Source organism: Catharus ustulatus, chromosome 20, assembly GCF_009819885.2.
Source record: "Catharus ustulatus isolate bCatUst1 chromosome 20, bCatUst1.pri.v2, whole genome shotgun sequence".
In the NCBI taxonomy this organism is placed as follows: Eukaryota; Metazoa; Chordata; class Aves; order Passeriformes; family Turdidae; genus Catharus; species Catharus ustulatus.
In genome coordinates, this window is record NC_046240.1 from 3,122,433 (window position 1) to 3,149,391 (window position 26,959).

General features: G+C 40.8%; 1 protein-coding gene across 1 annotated transcript in view; it reads right to left on the bottom strand.

The window, feature by feature from the left end:
- The window catches only part of TBCD (tubulin folding cofactor D), a 114,506-nt gene that overhangs the window by 11,742 nt on the left and 75,805 nt on the right, over positions 1-26,959 (bottom strand). The window contains exons 23-34 of the mRNA XM_033076432.2: positions 23,818-23,849; positions 21,730-21,792; positions 21,225-21,301; positions 18,960-19,041; positions 15,323-15,441; positions 14,833-14,924; positions 13,923-14,063; positions 9,510-9,593; positions 8,016-8,174; positions 7,202-7,340; positions 1,342-1,463; positions 405-482 (exon numbers count right to left, since the gene is read on the bottom strand). Coding sequence (XP_032932323.1) covers positions 405-482; positions 1,342-1,463; positions 7,202-7,340; positions 8,016-8,174; positions 9,510-9,593; positions 13,923-14,063; positions 14,833-14,924; positions 15,323-15,441; positions 18,960-19,041; positions 21,225-21,301; positions 21,730-21,792; positions 23,818-23,849 — 1,188 coding nt within the window. The remainder of the gene's footprint in view (positions 1-404; positions 483-1,341; positions 1,464-7,201; positions 7,341-8,015; positions 8,175-9,509; positions 9,594-13,922; positions 14,064-14,832; positions 14,925-15,322; positions 15,442-18,959; positions 19,042-21,224; positions 21,302-21,729; positions 21,793-23,817; positions 23,850-26,959) is intronic.

Consider the following 26,959-nt stretch of genomic DNA (forward strand, 5'->3'; position numbering starts at 1 on the left):
AAGCAGTGGGACTGGGGGAGTCACAGCTTGTAGGCACAGAGAGTTCTGCAGCACCACACAGTGCTCAAGGCTCCCAGTACAGCAAGGAATGGGCTCCAACCAGCAGGGATTTAGGAAGCTGGAAAATGAAAGAACAGATCTGATACTGGTCCAAGAATGCCAGTGAAACATGCAAATTGCATTTGATTCATGTCCTGGCTGTCAAACAATGAACAAGTAACAAACATCTACACAGACACCAGAGTCAAGGATTTTTAACAAGACCCTTTCAAGGCTGTTTGTCCCACCTGAGGAAAGTTAAAGTATTGCAAGACAGACTCACACTTGGAGCCCTGTGCACCCCCAGAGCACACTCAGCTCTGTTACACAGTGGGAAATAACCCAAAGAGACTCCAACAACTTACTTCTCTTGCTCAGTGAACATATCAAAACAGCCATTTGCCAGCATCTGGTCCAGCATTGTCAGGAGAGGCACAGACACCCTGAGGAAAGAAAATTATTCAACAAGGTAAATACACTTCTTGGCATATACATATATACTGTTTTAAATCAGAAGCAAAGAAAGGAACTTCCTAGATACCTACACACAGGTAAATCAGAACTCTGATTTACACAGAGGAGGGTTGCTCAGTACCTTGTGTGTGTTGGCTGAATGGGGACATTCCCTCCCAGCCAGAAGGAAAAACCTAATTACCAACACACCTGCTTTACATTTGCAGGGCCCCAAAAACACAATTGACAGTATTAGAAAACATTAATCTGTTTTCTAGAATACAAACAATACAAATGTATTCCACAGACTGCATCAGAAGTTACAGCACCAAATGAACCAACATATGTCAGTTGGAATAACCATGGTCATGTTTTCAACACTTGAGGCAAGAAATAAAATAAAAATACAATAGTGACTAAACAAGGGGGAATGGCTTCAAACTGCAAAAAGAGTAATTTAGATGGGATATTGGGAAGAAATTCTTCCCTGTGAGGGTGAGGAGGCCCTAGTACAGGTTGCCCAGAGAAGCTGTGGCTGCCCCATCCCTGGAAGTGTCCAAGGCCACACTGGATGGGGTTTGGAGCAATCTGGGACAGTGGAAGATGTCCCTGCAGGGCAGTGGAATGGGGTGAGCTTTGAGTCCCCTGCAAACCAAACCACTCTATGATTTAAAAACTTGAATACACAAAATATTTTGCCATCGCTCCTTGGTTATGTATTTTACCACAGGTCCTGCTGTACCAAACACCTCTATGGAAGCAAATGCTCGTGCCTTGGCCATTCACTAGGAGTGCCACACAGCTGAGTTCCAAAAGCTGTCAGAGGGAAAAAGCCAAGGAAAGCATTACCGGTCATTGCGCAGGTTGTCCTCAAACACCTTCAGCAGTGTCTCACAGAAACTCTCCAGAGCACTGGGGTCACTCTGGATTTTCTTCATGTAGTCAAACAGGCTCTGGGCAGAGTATCTGAGCTGCAAAACAAGGAAGCTCCAGTGAAGGACAGGGAAGAGCCACACACAGGGGGGGTGGAGGACTGCCCTGTCCCTGCCAGTGGAGCACAGTGCACTGGGAACACTCCTCCAGCAGCCACTGCACACACAGAACAACACCCAACAGCACCCTGCCTCTGCCACCTGCATAACCCATATCCCAGCAAAGTTGGGGGCTTTCACCTTTTTAAGTTTGCCACTGTAGGACAAAAGACCACATTAAAGGCTCATTGTTTTCTTTCTCTCAAAATGAAACATCCTCAAACCACTGTGATTATGCTGCTTCACTTCAGGTAACAATTCTGTTATGACTCTGGAGGTGAAGGAGCACACCAGGACTTCTCCAAGTAGTATTTATTAAACAGCTGATGGAACTGAACCCTGCAGACAAGCTCTTGGCCCACACAAACCATCAGCAAAATCAGGTTAAAAATGGCACACAACTCAAATACTGACTGTTGGTTTAACTGCATCAAGCTCACCAGCCAGATTAGCAAGATGGCAGAGAGGGGTCAGTGCTGCTGCTCAAGGCTCAGCTGGACACAGCCCATGGGGTCACACTGGCCATGAGCCATCACAGGCTGCAGCATCACCCACCAGCTCCCCACAGTCTAGATGGGATATTGGGCAGGAATTGTTCCCTGGGAGGGTGGGCAGGCCCTGGCACAGGGTGCCCAGAGAAGCTGGGGCTGCCCCATCCCTGGAATGTCCCAGGGCAGGCTGGATGGGGTTTGGAGCACCCTGGGACAGTGGAAGGTGTCCCTGGCCATGGCAAGGGGTGGAATGGGATGAGTTTTAAGGTCCCTTCCAGCCCAAACCACTCCCTGATTCCATGATCTCCAGCTTGCCAGGCCAGCTGCTCCCCCCAGAGCTGCTGTGGGGATGGGAGCAGGCACAGCCTCTGTGGGAATCCCCTTCTCCTCACAGGCCTGACCATTTAATCAAGGAAAGAAAATAAAATACTGGATGAGGATGAGAAACACCACAAGTGTCTTCCCAAAAGCAAATGAGAGGAATCTCTATTTAAACATTTTATCTAACAAAGCTCATATCTGTAGCATTTATGGGTGCATCAGTACCCAAGAACAAGAAACATTTTAGCCTTGGCTCAAAACTCTGAGCTATTTTCCCAAAGCTTTGGGCTGCAAACAGCACAGCACAGCAATCCTGGGAAGCAGCACAGTCTGCAACCTTAACCTTGTTCTGTACTGAAACATCCTGGGCAACACAGGAGCAGAAATATTTACTGAAAAAGGTCAAGTAAATTGGAGAAATTATTCAGTTATTCTGGGTTTCAGAATGACAGCCAAATCTCAGTAAAATCTGGACAAGGCAGCTACACTGAGCTGAACCCAGTGTGGTTCTCTCATACTCCAAAAGCAACACTGGTGTGTGTCCCAGTGTGCCCAGTCTGAACTGGGTCCAGACAGTGAAAGGTCTTCACAGGATATACAATTGTAAGAGATTTCCTGAAAAGTCAAAACCTGCTTAATTCCTATATACTACCCTTGAAAACAATCTGTGCATGTAAGGCTGTTATAAATAAAGGATGAATATTTGTCTTACACTTTCCAAGAGCAGAGATCAACAACAAACAGAAGAAACTCCACCTCAGAAAAAAAAATCTTAGGTGGTGTCATTTTCTCTCCTATTTCTTTTGTCTCTTAAACTACCTCAGAGATCTCACACCATTTTTTGGAAGGAAGCTGAATGACTCAGTGCTTTCTCTGCAGATCCAAATGACTTGAAAAGGCAAAAAAGGACATGAAAGTAAAAGGCAGCAAGCACAGCTCCAGGTGGGGTGTTCCAGAGCTGTGCCAAAGCAGAGCAGAGCAGCAGGATATGAGAAACACTGGAGAATGAGCACAGCACAAGTAATTAAACAATACAAAAGTACAGGTGTGGATAATCCATCATGTAACTGCTTGGGAGACTGAAAAATGGGGCATTTTCCCAATACTGGCAGAAACTCCAGCATAAAATATGACATGAACAGGTTAAATCCTAATTTTCTCCTCAGGTGAACTCCTTTTGTCCCAGCCTCAGTATCTGAGCTGTAATCTTAACTGCTCCTGAGTATTTACAGAGAAAAATGTTTCCAAATGTCTTCCTCATCTATGCAGAACACAAATTCACACTACATCTAATGTGTGACATTTACCTTTCCCTGGGGTTCCACAAGGACTGGGAAAGGAAATTAGGAGGTTAATGGGCTGGAACTGGGACAACTTTGGATACAAATCTAAGAGGAGGCCTGAGAATGACCCTGTTCTTCTGAAACAACAAAACCAGGCTTTGCCAAGGTGGGACTGCCCAACACTGGAGCCAAGAGCAGATCCTGCAGCAGGAGAGGCTCAGTGCACAGAACAGTGCCCAGAGATTCACCTGAGGACAGAATTCAAGCCCTGCAGATTTTACCTCTTGAACCAAGGCACAAGTAAGAGAAGAGCAGCTCCAGCAAGCAGAGAGGCATTTGCAGCTCTGGGCAGGTGCCTGGTGTGGTTTCTGCACAAACCTTCATGAAACTGCACCCAGCACCTTGCAGAACAGGGGCACAGCACTTCTAAAACAGCTTTGAGGCAACAGGTGGGACTGGTATGGTCAAAAGAATTAGCTCAAGCATCCAGCTTGTAACAGAGCATCTGATTCATCCAAAATCTCAGCTACCCATCAGTGACTGAGACATCTGATCCACATCCTCAGGCTCTGGTTTGTACTTTGCAGCAGTGATACCTTACATGAAATAGGAATATCATAATTCACACTATTTTTTTCTGCAAGAAAAGAATGCCTGGAATTATTCTCAAGTGTATTTTGCTCAAGAACTCTCAAACAAGAAAAGAGGATTTGGAGCCTGTTTCTTCCACCAAATATGCATTAATTTGCATAAAATTTGTCCCAGTAACCAGATGTTTTAGAATATCATCTACTAACATCCCAATATTTTCTGTTTGTGAGATCTAACACAGTAACATAGCTCTGGTACTGCCTGGGAGGAACCTTAAGAGTTCAGAATATGTTGTTCCTTTTGGGTTTTGGTTTTTTTTTAAGGCTTTACTTACAATTTCCATACCATTTTAAAATGCAATTTTCACTCTTTATGGGGGAAGGGGAATCACGGGACATTCTGTGCTTCAATAAAATTTTGAATGTAATGTAGTTCAACAATAATGAAATTATATCAAAATTATATCCTGACCCCTGCAACTGCAGGGTCTGTGCACTGGAGAAAGACCAGCATTGTACATCTGATCTGCACAGACTGAGGGGTTTTATGCAGCCATAAGAAATATGCATCACTGTGGGCCAGATGTATAATTAGAAGATTCTTTTACACAGAGAAAGTGCCCTTTGAACCATGGTGATGGAGCAGAGTGCCAAATCCCACAGGGAATGACATCTTCTGTTTTTCCAGATTACTTCCAATGCTTGAGCTGCAATTCCTCCAGCAGCCCCACTGCCACCAAAACACTTCAGAGACCCCACACGGCTCATTCCAGAAAATCTCTTTTAAAAGCCAAACAAAGAACTACTCTTGCTAAATATACTGCAGAGCAATTTTAGCTGCAGCCAAACTGCCACTGACCACAGAATTACAACAGAGCCTTTCTCCTGTTAATTCCCTGAGATGACTAAAAGACAAACTGACATTTGAACTCAGATTATCTCACAGTATATACAAGAATCTTCTTTCTTACTTCCACATCCATGTGTGCATGTGCACAGATATTTTTGAAGTGAGAGAGGGAAGACAGTCACAAGAACACACACATTACTGCAAGAACACATAGTCCAACAATCCTTTTCCTTCCATCCAAGATTTTAAAAAGCTGCTTCTTTCATATGGATTTAATAGGATTGTTCTTAAAAGTTTCTATTAATGTTTTAGATCAGTCTCTGGATATTGAGCAAAGAATGCTACAGGCTTTGACAGAATAGTTTGAATACCAGTCATTGTAAGACATAAATTCTAATTTCTCTATCACATTTGAGATATTCAAAGTAATTCACCACACACATACAGTCCCAAGTGTAAGTGCCCTCCCTCGCCTTTCTAGCTGACTCCAGACAGAATTAGGTCATCTTCTTTCTAAAGCCCTGGAGAATATTTTAGCCAGAACAAGCCTTTAGTGTTAAAGAAAACTGGAGGGTCACAGAAAAGTTAACATTTCACAATCACAGTTTGAAAACACTGCAGAAGGTTTCCCTTAACACACTGGCAGATGGTGACAAGGGAAGGGAGCTGCATGTAACTGAACTGTTCCAACTTTTCAGAACTAAATGCAACCAGGACTTAAATTAAAAAAAAAAAAAAAATTGAGTAAGAATTTTCCTCTGACCCCAGCTAGCAGTCAGAATGTCTGTTTCCCCAAAACTTTCCTCCTTTTTATACTTAGACAAATAACTTTGGTTTTGGTGGAGCCTCCTATAATTAACTGAGTTTGACTGAAAGCTGAATTTCATGTGCATGTTTGCTATTAAAGAAATCTGTTAAGAGTTACATTGTCTATCTGATAATTACACACAAACCAACACACACATGTTTTCAAAGCTTTAAAATAAACGTTGCCATATAATTAGTTGCCATTTCAGAAACATTTAAATGCTCAGAATTGGTTTAAATACAAGAGACTGTAGAGACACCAAACACTCAGCTCCATAGACCCAAAGGCTCACAGCCATCTCTTGATGCCAAGGGCAGAACCCACAGCACCAGGCAAAAAAACATCACTTGGGCAAGTTGTGACTGACAAGGGGAAGCCATGGGGAACAAGCTCCAGGTGATTTTAACTCCTTCTTTCTGTGACCCAGCAGGAGCTGTTCCCCTTCCACAAAAACTCTGCTTGCCAGCACTTTTCACTTTTCTACCAGTTTTCTTAATTTGAGATGGAAATCTTAATTAGAAACACTCTTAAGCACTGCTGGGGCACTGACTCACAGCCTCCTCCTCCCCCTGATACAGGACCAGTGGGATTTAAAGACTTAACTGACAGTCCAAAATATTCTGTTACTGGTCTGATATTTCTCTGTGTCATATTGAACCATGTCCTTGTCCCCAACATTGTCTTCTTATATTTTACATCTTTGGCTAAAACAAATCAAAAAATGCTATAAGCCAAATATCTAGAAAACAAGAATTCTGAAACTACCAATGCAAGCTGTACTATAAGGACAGAAGGATACACTAAAATTTTAAGACAGTAGGGAAAAAAATGGCAGCATAGCAGACTGCTAAAGCCAGTGATAATAAAGAGATTGTTCATGCCAGAAGAATAAAAAAAGGATTGCAAAGCTCAGAGGATTAAGACAGACATTTGAATGATATTTCTTCGTAATGGAATTTCTGACATCTCAGTGGTATTTTAGTAGAACATGTACCAAAAATAATTAAAAAAAGAAACCTTTGCATACTGTTAACACCTACTGACAACAGTTAACACCTTGCATCAGGTGACAAATGAACTGGCTTTCACCTCATTGGAGAAGAGCAATCCCCTTGCACTGAGCTGAGGGCTCTTCTGCTGATCCCAGCTGGGAGAGGCAGCACAGAGCAGGGATTTGTGGGGCAGGAACTCTCAGGTACTGCCAGGACAGCAGAGGAGAAACAAAGCCCTCATTCCTTGTTCCCTGCGTGCTCAGCAAGTCAAGACAGTGACACTTGGAAAATGCAAGGCAAGAAGCTCAGCAGGCTGGAAAGCAGCACAGAGCTCTGATCTCACCGTGGTCTCTGTGAGTCCCCCCACAGACACTGAGAGCCCCAGCAGCACGTGGTACTGGTAGGCTGGGAGCCCCAGCAGCTGAGTGATCCTGGGGAAAGCTTCCGACGCCGCGTTCCAGTTCAGCGTCTCCTTCTCCGACCTGAAAGGGCAAGGAAAAGAATCATCCTGTGTGGGTGCACTGCTTCTGCCTCTGAATTACCTGAATATCAAATCAAACACTGGTCTTCGAGCATATGGAGAAAATATAAATCAAAGCTTCAGCCACTGCCAGTAAAGTGAAGGAATCTTCAAATCCTTGTTCTGATCCAGGTAAGGCTAAACTGCAGCTTCCTTTCTCCAGATATTTTTGCCTACATTCAGGAAATAAGCTTCTTTCTGCAGTTTCATTCTGTGTTATTCTGATCCAAGTTCAGGAAAGGCCAACACAGCCTCCCAGCACTGTTGATGCTGATGATGAGCCTCACAGAGCACTTGGAGTCACAGCAGGCTGAGGTTCCCCCAAACACAGAGCTGGATGCTCCTCACTCCCATCACAGTCACCATTCAGGAATGAGCTGCTCTCACTCTTACTTTAACTAGAAAGTCCATCTTGGAAAACTACTGCAACTAGAGCTTGGCTAAAACAATACAATTCATAAAAAACTATCATTGTGATCAATGTTTGAGGAAAAAAATATGTTCATGCGTATTCATAGGACAAATCATATATTCCTCCATACGTACACTGGGCATTTAAGTACAAAAATTACATCAGGTTGCTTGTGTGCATTTATCTTTTACTTTCATTGGTTTAGGATATTTTTCAATACCTTACCTTGGAAATATCCTCTCCAGCTCTTCTCGATGAGGGATGTGTGGAACTGGAGGATGGTCAAAGTGCAAAAGCGTAAGGAACACAGATCCTGCATGAGCTCGGAATTTATCTATTTTTTCAGCTGACTGTTGAGCCAGCCAGCACATGATCTGCTTGCAGCTATAAAGAAGAAAACAATAAATCAGAAAATTTAAGCAGTAGAATGTGTATTTAGATTTAAATTGTTTCAATTATATGAGTAAGAATGATCCTGCTAGGAAAGTATTCTTTAACTCTTCAGAATGAACAAACAAGTGATTTAAGGCATCCATATGGTGACAGAATCTTGAGGCTTTATCCTCCACAGATCAATCAAAAACCACTATGACATTAATGTTACAGAGTATTTTATCCACCTTTTACACATATTGCCCTACTTTTCATCCAAAAAGATAAAGTGCTTTATGGCTTGGCTATACTGTTACAGTTCAGACGGAAATAGAACAAATTTTGAGAAAAGCACATTTTGAAGTAGAAAACTGCACATGCAGCAGAGGACAAGGTCTCTCCTACATCTCACATATTCCAAGTAAAGCACTTCAATTCTGGCTAGAATAACAATATCCTATTTTGTTTATGTTCACAACTAAACTTTCAGCTATAATACTGGGTCCCACAAGGCCTTTTACCCTTCAGAAAGGGCCAGTAACGACAGTAAACCTAAAGCTAAAATTCCTTCAGTTACACCAAGGCCCAGAATATTTAGAAAATGGGTCCAGCTGGCAGGAATGCTTTTCTCAGCTTCATGTGGACAATCTGTGTATAAACACATGAACAGGAGGAAGGCCCTGAAAATGGGCACCAGTGAGCTGTGTACTCTCAGAGAATCCAGTACTTTCCTTCTAGGTGTCCTCCAACATTAGGGGTTTTTTAATTAAAACCCGAACTATGTGTATGTTCACCTAACCATTGGCCCACTCTGTCTACAAATCAATACCACTATTAGGAAAGTGTTGCTGCAGCTCAAGCTATGTTTTATAAATGGTACTTTTTAATTCTTTTATAAATTAAAAATAGGAGCTCAGTGTAAATTATTTTTCTTTATTTCCTTACTAATAATTCTGCAAAGAAACAAATCCAAACTGATGCTCACATTTGATCACATTCCAAATTAATGATGTGACTCTCTAGACGAGCAGGCAGGTTTGCTTTCACTATTTCAGTGAACACTACTGGAAGCACCACAGAGGTGGCAGGTTTAGCCCAAATCCCACTGCTATGAAATGTGCTGCATTTCCAAGGTGGGATTGCCACCCTCCATAAGGTTTTCCCTCTGAAAACCAGATGCAACATCCTCCACATCTGCGTGGGCTTGAAGCAATTCTGTCAAAGTTCTGTCCCACTCAAGAAAGGAGTGAGCACAGAGTGCCCAAGCCCTGCATTCCTGCAGGCCTGGATGCAGCTCTAAGAGCTCAGACAATTATAATTACAATTACAATTATTACAATTCCATACATGTTGGCATTAATGAGCTCTGCCTCGTTCTGCACCAGCAGCAGTGTCACCTCCATCAGGCTGGTCATGGCAGCCTCACGCACCCTGTGGAGACACAGACACACCAGAGAACAAGAAATCAATTTCAATAAATGCATCACTTAGGTGAAAACACCAGCAAAAATTCACAATAATAAAAGCAATGACCTCTGAAAGCAGTTCCCATATTTTGGGAGCACAAGGAGTGTCCCCCCAGCCCCATTCTGTGAAACAAAGCTCACACTGCACTGAGGGTTCAGCAGTGCTCCCTGCCTCACCAGCCTGGCTTTATTCCAGCCAGATGTCATCAGCCTTGGGCTTTTATTTTAAGAAGGTTAAAACTGATAATGATTAGTAATATTTCATGTGCAAGTAGATGCAATTAAACATAAGTGCTCTGTCTGCTTCAAATTATTTTCAGAAAAGGCCAACCCACATTTTGACAGTCAGATATTGAACAAATATTAAGTACCACATTCTTGTAAATTTTCAAGCTTAGTATTTCCAACATTAAAAACAAGTTGTGACTCAGAGTAGTTAAATCTCTTTGTTAAACAATAATTAATTTCATGAAAAGTTTGACCAAAGTTACACTAAGTTGTGTTTGAGGTGAGTCTTATCTGCTCCCTTCAAAATGTCTAAACACAATTTTTTTTAAAGTGTAATTTCAATTAAAAAGATAATGAGTATGCTTGTTTTAAACCATGCCTTGTCAATCCATGAGTTTTTAGAAGTGGTTCCTTTCTTAAGACAAAGGCAATACCTCAGTGAGCTTCATGACCCTGCACAAGACCAGGCCCAGCATGTTCACTACATTTGTAACTCAGAGTAATGTCATCCTTTCTCAGTAATCATTCTTTTAAAAAGGAAAAAAAAAGTTGAAAAGGCCTAGTAGCCTTCTATGGAAAGAAATATTCCTCTTGCTGATTTCCAAAACAACTTGAAAATAGTTGCAGGTGCAATCTAGAACTGGGTGGGACATTTGTTATAATGGTAAAAAAGGTAAATTACATCATTTTTTCCAAAGCAGCTTAAAACAAGTCTGGTAGTCTTTCATCAAGGTTATGTTTTACTACTTTTTTGTATCATATCTGACTTAGATATTTCTGTCTAACACCTGTAGACAGATCAGACATGTCCCAGCAAACAATCTGTCAAAAGAAAGGTAAAGTTTGCATATGCAGAGTAAAGTTGATGAAACTTTCCCACGACACTATGAAAGAAAGACAAAAATTACACAAAAAAGACAAGGTCTCTCCAGAGAAACAGCATTTCTCTCCATATCTTTCCATCTTATTCACTGGTTTAGAAGAAATAGAATGAGAAAGCACTGATACTTGAGAGGCCACAAAAGCCTTCTGCAGCCAGGAGTTTGCCATGAGAAAGGATCCCCCTTCCCCCTCTGATTTACATGTTTCTTGACTTCATTTTGGCTGGAATTGCCCAAAGAAGCAAAAAAAAAGTATGTGTGGTGCTCAAAGAACATTTGTATTTTAATGGATGTTGGGAATTTAATTTCCTCAGGATTTCTTTGAAAGTTCCACTATGTTTTGTTTTGTTTTGAAATGAAGACACAGATGAAGGATAAACAATAGCTGTGGGGAACTGCAGTGGGAGCTCTCAGATGTGGAAGTTAAGCTGAATACCTAATTACACTTAGCCAGGTCCTCATCTCCTTCAGTATCTCACCTGGCTTTGAAAACACAAAGCTCAGTATCTCTTCCTTCTCTCTGCCTCCCCACCCTGTATTATTGCTCCTGCATTTTCTGTCAGCTGCACCTGGCCCTGTCTTGTGTTAGAGACACATTCACTTCCCTCCTGCTCCTCTGATAGCAGGGAAAGCCAAGCTCCTTCCTTGTGCAAGCTGGAATGACCTGCTCCTGATCCTCACTAGTTTGCATCCTTGTTTTCTCTTCTAAGGAAATGTCAAACACCACCTGATCTCTGATTTCATGCCCTGTGTTACTATTTCCCTGCTGTACAACAATTTTACCATCTGTAAAATGTACTAGCTGTATCCAGAGAAGCTGAATACCACTACAGGAAACAGGGAAAATCCAAGCACACAAACCTCAGCTAAGGCTGAGAGCAGTCTGGATTATTTGTGCCATGAACTTTTCCAACACGTTTGTAAATATTGCAGTAAACTTAGAGAAGTGCCCAGTGATAACATGGCACAAAGCACCTTTCTTCTGCTTTGTGCTACAGAACTGACACTTCCCTTCCTGTGCAAAGACAGAGAAGCTATTTAGAATTACTACAGCCCAGGCTGGAGCTGGTGAGATCTGACAGATCTCTGCAGAGCACAACCAGCAAGGTCTGACTGTGGTTTGGCTGCTCCTTGCCCATGATCACTGGCAAGGAACAATCCAGCATGGGCCACATTGAAAAAAAGCACAATCACAGCTTTTCACACAAGACAAGAGGTGGTTACAGGCTGTGCTGCAGCAGCTCCCATCCCACATGGTGATCACAAATGTACTTCACAGCATCTGCCCCGTTCAAGCCTAAGGAGGAATCCTGGAAAGGAGAATGGCACTGTCATTAACTTTTTTTTTTCCTGTTTTAATGCAAACTGGGGCTAGCAAATGAAATAATGACACTGAGTAGGACAGAGCTCTAAACAGGACAGAACAAATCTGAGCCTAACCAAAAAGTTGCCAGTTGGGCAGCACGTGTCACCATGCTGGGCCTGGCCAGGGATGGGCATGGCCACTTTCCTCTTCATACAGCACTGCTGGAAACAGCCTGCAAGGAAGAAGGCAGTGACTGGCTGAAGCACTGATTTCATACAGACACTCTGCACAGGTATGACTGACACAATCCACTCACACACTCCATGTGCTCGGTGCTGTGGGACAAGAACTTCTTCAATAAACTGGGAAAATAACAAAATGTTTTCAACAGCAGAATGATTTCTTACCATACTTTTCAAGCAACTGAATTATCAATAAGTTGTTAATTTAAAATCCTGGACATACATCTCTGTACCCTGAGATACTTCATGAAGCTGCCAGACAGGTCAAATACACGTATTTTACCACTTCATTACCATACCACACAAACAGCATCACCCACAGGTTAAACAAGGCTGATTCTTCATATCTAAAAGCAACATGTGTCTGCACACTTTCAAAATAAAATTATGGATTCAGATAATAAAATTAAGCAGCCTTTTCAAAACCAGCATTTTATCCAAAATCAACTGCCAACAAATAAAAGCCAACTAAAATTTTCACATTCATTTACAGAGTTCATGGCTTCTCTATACTGAGTGTTACTGCTCTGATGCTTCCACACAGCATCAAAAGTATTTTAAAACTGCAGATACTGGACTTGTTCCTGAATTAGGATAATTGAATGCTTTTTATTAACAAGTACTACTTCAGGATGGGCATATTTTGCTCATCAATATGTGCAGAAAAGCACCCTGACAGGATTATCTTTGGTTTGTAAGGTCCATATTTCTGTGCTTGTTAATTCTACAGGATGGCATGAATAACATGAACTCTTCATGATCTCTCCCATTCAAAGCTGGCAGGAACTTCCAATCAGTAAGTGCTGACACATCCCCAATTAGAGCTCCTTTGGAAAGGAAACACAAACCCGAAGAAGGACACAAGCATTTCCAGTCATGAATTCTGAAATTGCCTTTGCAGATCACTGTTACTGAAGGAATACAGAGCATTCAGGGGAATGCAGTCTTACACACTGAAATTTCCTTGTATATTAGGGGGGCCTTGAAGACTGAGGAATTCCATGAAAATAAGACTACTAATACACTTAATATTACTAAGACCTTATTAATCTTATTAAGTTTATAAAAGTTATTAATCTACCTATGCTACAGATTTCACAGCAGCAGACATATTCCTACAGACTTATGATTGGTTCTTGCAGTCTCATAGCTGGAATCACTGAAACCCCAAACATAGAAAAGATGTGGTGATGCTGCAGCACAGTTGAGAGTTTTTATCCCTCTCAACATATTATGCAGCTGCTCCCTCTCCTGGCAAAACATCCCCACAACAGGAATGTGCAGCAGGAGAGATGAGGCAGGACCAAATGTGTTGTTTCAAAAAAAGAGAAGTGATGTTTTCATCCCTGTTTTGCAGTTGTACACATTCCTGGTATTCACTAAAAGGAACTGATGTCACCCACAGAATCAGAAAAAGGCTTAACTTGGGTTTTGAACACATCAGTCCCCATATTCCCAACCACTGAGGAAGGACAACCAAAACTTGTCAGCTCCACCTTTCCACTTCTCTTCCTGCTGTGCATTTCTAATTCCTACCTAGGCTCAAATCTCAAACCTCTTCCTTCTAAGAGGTTTTGAAAACACATCAGTTTTTCATTAGACCTTAAAGCTGGCCCTGGATTTTAGCCCCACCTTACCATCCTCCAACATCACCCCTGCTGTCGGTGGTGTAGTCGGTGACGCCGGTGAGCAGCGTGGCGTAAATCTGATCAACATTATCCTTGCAGACATATTCCTGCTGGGATCCATCTCCCTTCACACCCACTGTCTGGCAAACCCTTCAAAAAAAGAGGGAAAGAAAGGATGGGAGGCAATTAGGATCAAGCTTTGTTATGCTGTTTAATAGAATTCCCAACACCTGTAACATCTGCTACAGATGGAATGAGGAATATTTCTGTGTTGTATTTGACCTGAGGATTTCTGAGCAGTGCTTGGGTTCAAGGGAACACTGGCAAAGCCAAGAGCTCAGCAGGGAAGTGGATTGTTTTCACATCTATAACACCACAAAAAGGAACATGCTTCAGTACCTGTCAGTCTCTGAACTCTCATTAAATGAGGTCAGGAAGAACCTGATATTCAATTTCTTTACCTTGAAGACATGGGGGTTTTAGCAGTGTAACAGTTTAAGAGAATAAAATATTAATGTATGTTATTAACTGCATTGTGACATTAAACATTGAAAATATTTCTTTAAATAAAAGGCACAATTTCTTTACATCAATCCAATTTTTTTAAGATTGTGGAAAAACCATATTTTTCCTGTTCAGTAAAGCTCATTAAATTGCAGCCCATGAGAAAGGCAAACATTAAAATATACTCTAGGTAATCAGTTAACTGATAAAAAACTGACAGCACCATCAAAGCTGCAGTCCATAGTCAGGTGTGTGGTAATCCTCAGAATCAAAAATAAACTGAGTAATGGACATACACTCAAGATGTGTGTGTGACAGTAACTGATTTTAAGACTTGTGCTCCCAGCAGAATGGACAGGAAAAGCTTCTACAGAGAGATTTAAAACTCAGACAAAAGCAGGGATGAGAAACATACTTTGCAATTGCTATTAAGGCATCTCTCCTGGATTCAGCAAAGCTCACATCTTCAGGGGAAATTATTGTAACTTTTTTTAGACCTTCCAAAACCTGAAAAAATACAAAGATTGAGAGATATAAATCCTACATTAAATTTAGATATCACAGTAGAATGAGTTCAATCCTGTCTGGAAGAACCAAGCAGGCAGCAGGGTTTGGATCCTCACCAGGAGTGCCCTGCACACCTCTCTCCTCCCTTGGACCAATGGCCCATAGCAAAGGGATAATTGAACTCTGGCTTTTCCATTAACTCTACTAAAGCAGGACTAAACATTAATTATCAGAAACTATGGCAAGCTCAACTCATGATGATTTTCTGTACATTAGCATTCAAACCCCTTTGACAAAGACCTTTAATTATGATCATTATTATTTATTTGATTACAGTCACAGGTTTCACTCAAAATGCCTTGTGCCCTCTTCTCATTACCATGATCCTATTTTCTCACCTGCTGGAGCCTGCCCTTCAGCAGAAATCTTGGAAGGGCCCCAAGAGCTCGTGAAAAGCCACAACGAATCATTTCCTCTGTGTTTTGTAGTTCTGAAACGTACTGTGTCACCAGCTCATCTGGAAGAAACACAATTGCAGAGTGAAAAGAAACCTCCACATCATTATAATTTCATATTTGGCTAAGGAAAGAAAAAAGGAAAAGATCTCCTTAACAAAGCAGTTGGAAAATGTTGTAATTTGTTAAACTAAAATGCAGAATACCTTAATTTTCTACAGGAAAAGGATAAAAATTTTAAGATGTTCACTTTTACATGTGTGAATTCATGTTTTCTGTCTAAAAATCTGACTTTGTATTTAGACTAAGTCTACTGTTTCAGAGAGAGAAAAGACAAACTTCTCTATTTTAAAGAGTTATCAAATTTTAGACATCCAAATAATAAGCATAAGCACAGGGGAGCAAGTTCTTTTTATATTTATAGGTCACCATTTTCTATCATTGGGTAAGAGTTCTGTGTTAGGCAGGAGATCCCCAGGTTGGTGAAGGTCAGTTGTTTTACCAGTTTTCCCTCAGAAACCTCCTGATTGGAGTCCTGCTAAGGCACACACACAGATCATACCCAAACAGTGAGATAATTCCACATGATTTTTCATAGTGGGACATTAATGAAGTTGAGTGTTTTGGAGGAGAAAGCTCAAGAAGAAATGCCCCCTTTGGTTCTGTGGGCTGGCACAGGACCCAGCAAACAGCAGCAGAGTCAAAAGGCACAAGAATAAACCCAGATGGGCATGGAAGGAGCCTCACCAAACATGTAAAGTGATAGCAAAGAGAGAATGAGGGTGTACAAAAAAACAAAAAGCCAGGAACAAGTTCACATTTCTGCTGAGCTTTTACCTCAGACTTACAGACAACACTTCTTTTACTCAATTTTTCACATCAAACTCTCCTGTAAAATGCAGAAAAACCCAAAGTACTCCAGAAAATCTTCTCCAGGACAGCTGCAATAAACACTAAATCAGCAGCTCTGATTCAGGAGCAAGGTGGTCTTATCAATCCCTCTACTGGAGAGACACTATTTAATCCTCAAAGAAAAAGAACCAGAGATCCTGGGAAGATTACATAATTGTGCCACTGCTTACTGTAATCTAAGGTTGAAATGGTTGAGCAATATTTGCTAGAGGAAGAAAGAAGAGTTGCCATAAGAAACTCCCCATTCATCATAATTCATCTTTCTTTCAAACCCCAGTGCAATGGGCAGGCCCCAGCTCATCCCTCCCATCAGGGCCCAGTCCCTGGGCAGAGGTGAGCAACACCTCCAGATAAGCACATCTGTTATTTCAACTTCCCAAACCACAGGGTGGAAGGAGTCCTGAGGCCATAGGAAGATGCAGTGTTTGCTGTGACAGCAAGAAGATCTTAAACAGTGAGGCTGTGACAGTCTCCACTTGGAGTGATGTAAATTTAAGATCGACATTTTAGCCAAATGACACAGCAACGAGCAAACAAGCAGCTCTTGACTTATAACCACTCAGTAATTATGGTGGAAAGTGTAATGTAAATGTTAATATTCTTCTAAGAGCCTTCAGCTTCATAAACCAACTGGGCCTATGAAGTGTCTACAATATTAATTCCACACAACCCATCCTGAAAGAATATTAAAAAAGAGAAAGTCAGCAAAACTAAACCAGAACACATTAAGACAGGAAAAGAAAAAACAAAGAAAAGGTCAAAACAAACAGAGGCAAAAGTAATGATTCAATAAAACTGCAGCCTTATAAGGACAGATCCAGAATGTCAAATTGCTAAAGCACCTTTGATTGGTGTTTTCATTTTGATCATCAAGCAACAGTGAAACACTGGGTAAATTCTACCAAGAGCCTTTTTTTTCCCCCTAATCTCCTTGATCATGTCCCAACCTGCTTTATTGATTTATCTAAGGCACCTGCACTGTGCTGAGTATCTGCACTGCAGCTTCCACACATACCCACACTATGGGGAGGACTTTTACTGCTGGATTTCAGTCCCACAACAAACAGGCATGAAATGCCCAAGTTTTATCAGTACAGAGATAAAACACACTTTTTTTGGTTTGTTTTTTTACAAGATGCTAATGGCACTTCTGTGACCATGTGTGGAGCAGGGCCCAGTGCAGTCAAGGCCAAATAAAAAGGGCATTCAAGATGGAGCTGACCAGAGAGTTTTCTAGAACCGAAAAATTGTCAATTCACAATTCTGCTTCAGAAAGTCCAATAAGAAATTTTGCCTGTATCTACAAATTTGACCTAATTGTGTCCCTAGACCATCACAGCCACATTGCCATGGTCACTTCAAGCACAATGAAAAGATGAAAAATTAACCTAAAATCCAGGAAGAAACAGTGAGGAGCCTAAACGAGTACAGCAACAAGAGCTTGTGCCCCCAGCAGATCCCTTCTTCCTTTGGGCACCTGCCTGAGTGTTCCAGAATCTTTTACAGAAACTTGAAATTCATCCTTACATACAACTTGACCTATCAACTTTTCAACTCGTTTTTAGCTTGTTTGCTTTGACTCAGCATTGCCTCCTCCTGCCCAGCACGTTCTGGTTTTACACATGAGCCTTCCCTGAGCTTGTGGGGATTTTACCTGCCTTGGTTCCATATCACATCTTCCCATGCTGCCCACAAAGAATCTGGCAGGCAGGGCCAAACTGCAGGAGGGAAAGGGCCATTTTGGAGTTTGGGTTTGTTTGAGATTGGGTTTTTTTCTTTTACAAAAACACAGAGATCTGGCATTATATAAAGTATCTTAAAATCAGGATAGGCTGCTTTTATAGTTCAGTCTTTGAGGCATGGACTGCATGTAAATACTTAGGTGATTGACATCAAGTTCATTTTGGGAACAACTCTAAGACAAATAAATAATAAGGTATTTTGTTACCTGATTTAATAATGGCAAAAAATAAAAAAACAAATCAATATTTTATTAAGTATATGTAAATTCACTGTTAAATTTGAAAACCAAGAATATAAATGTTGTTATTCTTAAAATATTTATCTGTACAATCCAGTAATTTATCTCTGATGGTCATGATACAATCTGATCCTTAAAACAAAGACAGGTACAAGAAAAGTAGTATAAAAAAAGATGCTGATTCATATGCCCCTAAGAGAAGTTTAAGCCTCCTCCTGTACTGCTGACCAAAACACAAACATATGAACTTTTACCAGAACTCTGGGTGTCCTTTTCTATCCTTTTCTTATCTCTTAGCAATTCTTCTGTAAATCAGCGATGATCTCTGGCAGAGTTTATCAAAATAGGATGTGAAAAAGATTCACTTTGTTAAAATTTAGGCTTTTAGAAACACACAATTTTTGTTTCTTTGCTTTACAGTATGAAATAGAAAATCAACATAAATTTGTCTCATATTATTATGGTGGTACCTTCTATTCACCTCCAGCCACCAAAACCCCTGAGACACTTCCTACAGTTCCAGCTGTCATTTTTCAGACAACTTTCAGCTGTCAGTAATTTCTTCCTGCAGAATTTTAAGTTCCTTTAAAAGCAGTGATGCCCCTCCCCATCATGTGCAATACCTCCAAAGTGCAAGTTTGGTCCAGCCCAGTATTCTGTGCCTCTATGTTAAACATGAATCATTACCCTGCAGAGCTGGATCAGCTTCTCCCCTCTCGTTGATGTAAAATTCATTGCACAGGGCAGCCAGTGCAGACACTGCAGATTCCTGCAACAGAGGCACACAAACACATTCACTCACCTCATGTGCTCTTAGAATTTTTAAGGAAAAATAAAGTGGATTTAAAGAAAAAAACAACAATAAAACAACTCCTTTCAGATTCTGGCACTTCCTTTCTTATTATTTCTTTCCCATACTGGTTTAGTAAGGAAACTTATGTAATGAAAAAGATTTTTATCTTATTCCTTCAATATGACCAGTATGCTAAATTAGTATTTAAGACAATCACAGTAATGTATGAAATGTATTTTCAGTTCAGATGAAAGACCTCCAGGATGACACAGCATTACAAAACACACAAGTCATTATTTCATTTTCCACATACTAAAGCCAGACTGACAAGAAACAAACCCTATTTCCCCAGGGAGCTACAGAAAGGAAACACAGAAAAGAACATGGACTGAAGGATATAAACAAAAAAGCCCAAACATCCAGGATCAGAGGCCTTGTGTCCTGATTTTAATTGGTTTAGAAAAGGATCAATGTTGTGTATTATACCTGAGCCTCTTCATTTTTAGAGTGGTTTTAGTTACTGACAGAGAACACAGAATAACTCAGCTGCTATTTCAGAAAGCACATACTAGGTTTTTTTCATAGAATTTATGGCTGAATTATACTTTTCAGCTGATAATATGCTGTTACCCCAAATTATAATAAATCTGAAAGCACACAAAAGCTATGCATTGTTCACTTCATATTAACAGCAACAATACTTATTAACACTCGTGTTCTCCAGGTACAAGAAATCTGAAATGTAACAGAAATCCTGCCCAGTTGATTCATTCTGCCCTCAAAGACACCTCAGACAAGTTCCCCATGCAAAATCAAAGACTTGAAAGAAAACCAGCACTCACCTAAACAATATTCTAACTACCACAGGCATCACAGTAGCAAAATATGCAGAATTATCTAAGTGCTGTAGATCAGGGACCTTTAAAGGCCTAATTATCCAACTCTGCCATGGGCAGGGATGCCTGGGAGCAGACCAGATTGCTCAGATATTTCATTTTCTAAATTAAACATTTTTCACCTTAAATGTATGAAGTTAAACTGGAGGATAATACTTTATGTCAGAAGAAAAAAAAAAAAAATTAATTTTCAACATCTTAAGCATTGCCCTTAAAATTATTTCTCTCTAAAAGAGAAACAGAAATAAGTGAGAATTGCCATTTACTAAATACACTTTGCTTGGCTTTAATGATGTTTACCAAACAAGCCAAAATTCTCTACAGCCTGTAATTAATTCTTCTAAGCTTTTGGTTTAGAAGATGCAGTTATAAGACATACCAGCACTTTGAATAAATTGTTAATGCCAAAAGAATATCCTAAGAATTCAAATTTCTTTTTAAAATTTCCTTCAGTGATTTGGATACACTCCAGTCTCCTCTGTCTCCCAAGGAAAACTTTAAAAGATGAGCTGCAAGGTACCTGAAATGTCTTTTTATCTTATTACTGAAACCTAACACAATGAACACAGTATGTTAAATTCAGATTGTCTGTAAGCTCTAGCAGGGCAGACAGAAATTGCCTTCATAATTCAGCAGAACATTTAAGAGCACAAGATCAAACTGCCATGGGATTTCTTGGGAAAACTGAAGTGAATAACTGGAGGTATTAAGATGATGTAAATAAAGCAGCAATGGATTTAATTTTCAGAATCAGAGCAGTCTGAGAGCACAGAACAAGGATTTGCAGCAGAGTTTATTGGAAAATTTAAGCTCCTTGTCCTGAATAACTCTGGTTCCTCACACCAATGTTTGCAGAGTTACCAAATGCCCTCATACCTGTGGACATCATCCAGAGCATTTTTAATTGTCACAAGAGTTCTCTGAAACCACACCTACTGCTGGTACATCAGAAGAGAAGCAAAACACCCTGTAAATGTAACCAGAGCCACCAGGGAGCAGCTCCCAGCACCACCAGTGACTCCTCACCCTGTCCAGGGTACAGACAGGAACAACCTTTGGGACAACTGCTCAAGTATTACTCAGAAATGTCCACTGGAACTTTGAGGAATTCAAAATATACTTTTTAAATACCCCTTCTCACACATCTAAGAAACAAGCATTCAAGAACCAATAAGGTCCCAAGGCTAATCCACCCAAGGAAAGCAGAAGGATTTTTATTTCTGTATTTCATGGGAGCACATGAAGGAGGAGAAATTATTGTACCTTTATATGCTGTCGTGCAGCACTGGAAACAAGAGTGAGATGTCTTAGACTGTCATTGATTAACCACTGCCAACCACCTGGAACAGCAAGGAACATAAACAACTTTAGCTTTTCTTGCTTTCTGAACTTCAACACTCTCCATTTAACTTTTCCACAGACCAGCAATTATACAGATCAGCCTGTGTCCTTGGATTTCCAAACTAAGCAAGGCTGTGACTCCCAGTCCAGCTCCTCCAGACTGGATAACCATGCCCACAGTGAACACCCCATGCCTGGTGATGCTGAGTTCTGCACATTCTGTTTATTGTCAAGTTAACAGCTAAAACCCAAAACTTCAAATTGCATCAGCATCTGCTGCAGTATTTGTCTATCTTTTTGGTATTCTTTAATGTGTCAGGCCACCCAAGTCCATTAATTTTGCTTCTTTGAAAAGCATGATTTGTTAGTATTTTACTTTAATGAAGAGTTATCACAGGCATGGAAGGTTATTTAAAATAGGACATACCAATTATTGGATCTCCTCTGAATGGCATTTTTGATAGCGACAACTTTTCAATTAAAGTGCAGACTGTAAGAGAAAAAGTTTGGTAAAAAGTTAAATACTCCCCCAGAAAAGAGTAATTGTAGCAATTTTGAAGAGACAACCACAGGAAGTTACATTAGTATTAATTTTAAATTGAAAAAGTATTTTAAAATAGATATTCAAAATAAGGGAAATTCAACACTGAAAGGAAATTACATTTCTACAAAAATCACTATGAGGCAGTAAGGCAGTAACTCTCCTCTGACATGAGTTAGTCTCATCATTCATGCAAATCCTTTGTTTTTGGGATCAAAACATCCTTTGGGATGCTTTCCCCCTCTGCTATTCAAGGTGTGCACACACATATCAGCCACTTTTTCTTTGCCATACAGTCTGGAAATGTCAGTGTAGTATCAGTGATACAAACCAACTTAGACAAGGATAATACTACAGCCACTAAAAATTATTCAAATATATGTGACAGGTTTTCCTACTTCTTATTCACATTGTTTTTGAACCTCCAAGGAGTGGCATTTGTTCACTGCACAGAGCTGGGAGCTATGAAACTGGATGCAGCTTTATTTCCTTTGATATTTGGAATACATGAGGACATCCTTTCAATAATAAAGGCCTTATTATTTTTAATCTATAAACTTGTAAGAGTTCTATGCTTACAAACCCACTTTGAGAATTGGGGTTTTTTTAATGCTTTGAGGCTTTTTTGGGGAATGGAGATTAACACAGCAAACACTGCAAATTTTCTGTCCAACAGATTGACTGTACTGCTCAAACGAAACTTCAGCACTTGGGGAATACCATTATCTATCTTTCACCTCCTGAGTTTCAGTTTAAATAAATGAGATTGGTGTAGCTCCATCTCACTGCCTGGCTGCTTCAGAGTTAGTGGAGAGGAGGGAAAGGACAGAAGAAGATGCTCTAGAAAGTAATGCCATCATTTTCTTTTCCACTCCTCCCACAACTTGGTTTTTGACTCCTCCTCTGGGCTCTGTACACAGCTCATGATCTTCATTTATAATAACTTACTGGGCTCCAAATCTACTCTTGAATTCACTCCTCACTATGGCAATGTCACACAAAATCCTCTCAATACTGTGTGGCAGCTTCTCTGTGCTATATTTATTCACAGACAAGGTTAAGTGCAATGTGACTAAACCCAAGTCTCTCGGGGTTCCTCTGTAGTTCTCTGCACTTCTTTGTGCTCTATTGTGGTTGAGCCCATCATCTTCATTAGACATGCAGGCAATTTGTGGAACATTTTCAATTCTTCTCTTATTCCACCTACACAGTTGTATCATGCCAAAATACTGCCATTTGTACTTCTCCAAAACCAGGAAATGTTCAGCTGCTTAAAAGCTAAAACATATCACAAAAAAAATATTCCTTCAGCTTGCATTTTCATGTCATACAGCTGTAATCTCACTCAAATCCCCTTGCTCTTCCACCTCAGTACTGAAGCTCTTTTACCACAAGGTCTGGATGGCTTCAGATCTTCCACGTTGGAATCTGCTCTGCAGCACTTCCTTCATTCAACTCACAAGCAGGGAACCAAGTTGGCATCATTTCCTCATCCACCCAGCCTACTTCTTCCTGCAACACCCTTCCTTTTTACAGCATGGAACAATCTTCAAAATCCATCTTTTCTGTGATGCCACACTCCCCACAGACTGTATGGTCTTTATGCTTCACTTCTGTGCATACATGATAAAATCATGATTTTCACCATGGCTTCTGTCTCCTTCTGCAGAGAATCTGAGTAAATCACTGAAGGAAGACAGCTCAATCCTGAAAAAACTTCACTGTGTATAACAACAGAAGGACACAGCCCAGAACCAACTCCAGCCCTTACACAGAGTTACTCCAAGTGTGTTGGCACCCCATGTCCTGGTGCACCCATCTGCTGATTGGTCTCTAAAGTTTGTAGTTTTTAATTACTGTGCAGACTTTACTTATACATTCAACACAACATATGCAAAACGACCTGGAAACACATAAACAGCCAAATTCCTCAGGGCACCTCTGGTGCTGTCCCACCCCAGCTGTGGTACTCACCAGCTGGTCTCATCAGTTCTCCACCTAAACCCCTGCAAAACAGAAAGAGCCTTCAGCAACCTGAGTGAATATTGCCCACAGTGAAGCAAAAACACCTCAAAACCATTTCAGAATGGAAGCAGAGCACAGAATACCCGTGGTTTTGTATTGGATCAATTCTGCTTCCTTTTAAATCAACTTTTCTTGACTTCATTGTGATTAATACAAACCTCTCCTGAATATTAACTTTTCTTCTTGCAAAAATGCACTCCCAGTCTTCCTAATCTTCAATGTGAATAATAAAAAGACCATCAAGTTCATTCTTTTCTTTCCACTTGTTTCAGATACATTCCAAACCCATGAGATTGACCAAAGGACTTTCCAATCCATCTCTACCAGGTTCTGATTTCCACAGGTGAAAAGGAACTACATGCAATTTTTAAATAAAATCATCTCTGTAAAACTGAATAGAAACTTCCCAGTTCCCATTTTCACATGTTAACTGCTTTCCTCTCTTACTGAGATTTATCACCCTTCTCTTTCCTGCTCAAGCCCCCTCCCAGGTGGATTTTGTGTTTATCACAAGAAACACATCAGAAAAGGGAGAGAAATAAATGGCTCAAGCCACTTCAGACCCTCCTGAGGTAAAGGTGTGCTCCTCAAGGATGGCTTCACCAGCTCAGACTTCAGCCCAGTTCCTCTGTCTGAACATGAGCCTGGCCAGTAGCAGCACTGAGAGAAGAAAATCTGGACTGGGCAGAGAGTGGGGAGAGGGAAAAGCATCCTGGAAATGGCAGGGCCTGTTTCAGTTCTCCTGGCTGTGGGCAGAGACTTCTCCTCACCCCACTGAGCACTGTCTGCTGCTTGTCTGGATCCCATCCCCGAGGCAATGCCCGAGGTGTCACTCAGTGTCACCCTCTGTGGCTTCACTGCTCCATTTTGTGAACCTTTGACCTCCCCTTCCTTTGGATATTTCCTCCCTTGACTCTTTATTGTCTCCCTTCACTTCTGCTGGAATATTTCCTCCCTGAGGTGTGCCAAACCCTTAATCACCTGTTTGCCTGTCCATGCTCCAGCAGAACCTCCAGCAAGGGGAGCAACAACAAAGACCTGTTTATTTGCTTCTTGTTTTTTGTTTATTTTAAACATTTTCTTCCCTCCTCTCCTCCTCCCTCTCCACAATAAAATTAGTAGCTGTGCTCAGAAGGCCAGCTTAGCAATTCTAACAACTCTTACAACTTGTTCTCCAATTTATCCCTTTCTATGAGCTTCAAAAGGCTGAACATTCTTCAAACACGTTTTTCCATTCCACCTCCAAGGAGATCCCCTCTGTAACATGCTCCAGATTTATGACTGCTCAACAATTTCACTGGTGTTTCAGGTAATGCAGAGATGCCAACTCCACAATATTCTCATTTGCCATAGGTCAGCACTTCCTTTAATTGAGAAATTTCTGCTTTCCACAATCAATATACATTAGGCTGAATTTAATAATCCCCAGCTCAGTTTATCATTGGAGGAAGCAAGCACAGATTCTACATCCTCATGCTGATAAGGTCTGGGTATTGTCTACCCCACCTTCCTGCCATCCTGTCTGCTCTCCAGCTTCTAAAAAATTTAAATTAGAAAACAAAAAAGGCAATGCAAGGAGTGGAGACAGCAGCAAAAGCAGGTGACTGATGTAGCAAGCCTGGTTTCCTCTTCCACACTTCTTTTCCCCTTTATTTTGCCTTCACCCATTCCTTGCCTTTTGTCTTTAGCCTTACTGCAAATGAGTATAAAATAATCACCTTGCAAATGTGTTTGGTGTGCAGCAGAGTCTGCTGATGCAGGGATTCAGATATGGACTGCTCTGTTCCAACTACAAAGCAAGAACTGACTCACAAAGGCTGCTCTTCTCCATTTCCTTGCACTGCCAAGAAGGAAGTCAGGCCACTTCAAGCTGTGCTGATGGTAATAATTTGAGTGCTATCCCTTCCTCTGGCGTTTCACCAACTGCACTTAACTCCAGAGTTTAGAGCCTCTCTGAGGATTGCTGTCCCCATGCAAGAATGCAGAAGGGTGACAGGGATTTGCATAGCAACTCTTCCACAAACTCCAACCCAGTCCCTCCTGGGTGTCACCATGACCTGTGTGTGCTCCTCTGCAAAGCTTCCCCACTTGGTTCTTGCCCAGACACTCTCTATGTCCACCAATACAGCAATTTTTCCCCCTTTCCACAGCTCATGCACATTTCACTTTTAAGAACCAAGAATTCTATCGGAATCCAAGATCTTTCCTCAGTCAGTGCTTGGTTTGTCAAACATGATGCACATCTTTCTATTAACTTTATCTCACTCCACAGTATTTCACTAAATTAAAAAGATACGGATCTACCTAATTCAGAGATTCTGAATTTTGCTGTACAGTCAGTATTCTTTCTTTTTTATTCCAAAGACACATCCACAAGTTGCATCACATTATTAGATGTACCTGTTTTAAGCTTTAATTATTAATTCAATTTGCAAATTGACTGATGCAGTGCCCAGGTTCCACAAGCTCCTAAGCATTCCTTCATGTGTGCAGCTCCACAGCAATGCTTCTCTCCTAGAAACATCCTGGGGTGAGTCACAATTTATGTGTGGAAAATAAAATATATAATCCCTTACAGAACTGACAAATTAACATTACTGACCTAAGAATGACAGTATCTATTTTATAATTACATTGGCTTGAGTCAGAACCAGTGACAGTGCTGTTCTCAGGGCATAAAGAAGTTCAAAGCACTTTTGTGGATTTATTTTAAGCCTGCTGCTTTTTGTGAGAAGGCCAGAATTCCTCTTTAAGGTAATAAAAATAACAGTAACTGAAGCTGTTCAGAATTAAAAAGCATCTATGTTTTCACAGATATTCAAATCTGAAGTTAAAAGTACTGGAAGAGTTGTAAATACTGGATTTTGGGAAAGCTGAGAACATGTATTTCACCTCCATACGAACAGCAACCAAGCATTTTCTTGGGAACTCTTTGTCCTAAATAGAACTGAGGATTCTTTAAGGGTCCAGATTGCACATTCCCTGGGTTTTGCAGGTACAGAATGGCTTTGTCAGAGAGGACACAAGGGGGGAAAGAGAAATCCCTGAGCACAGTTGAATAGATTAACAAAGTTTTCATGGCCAACCCTTC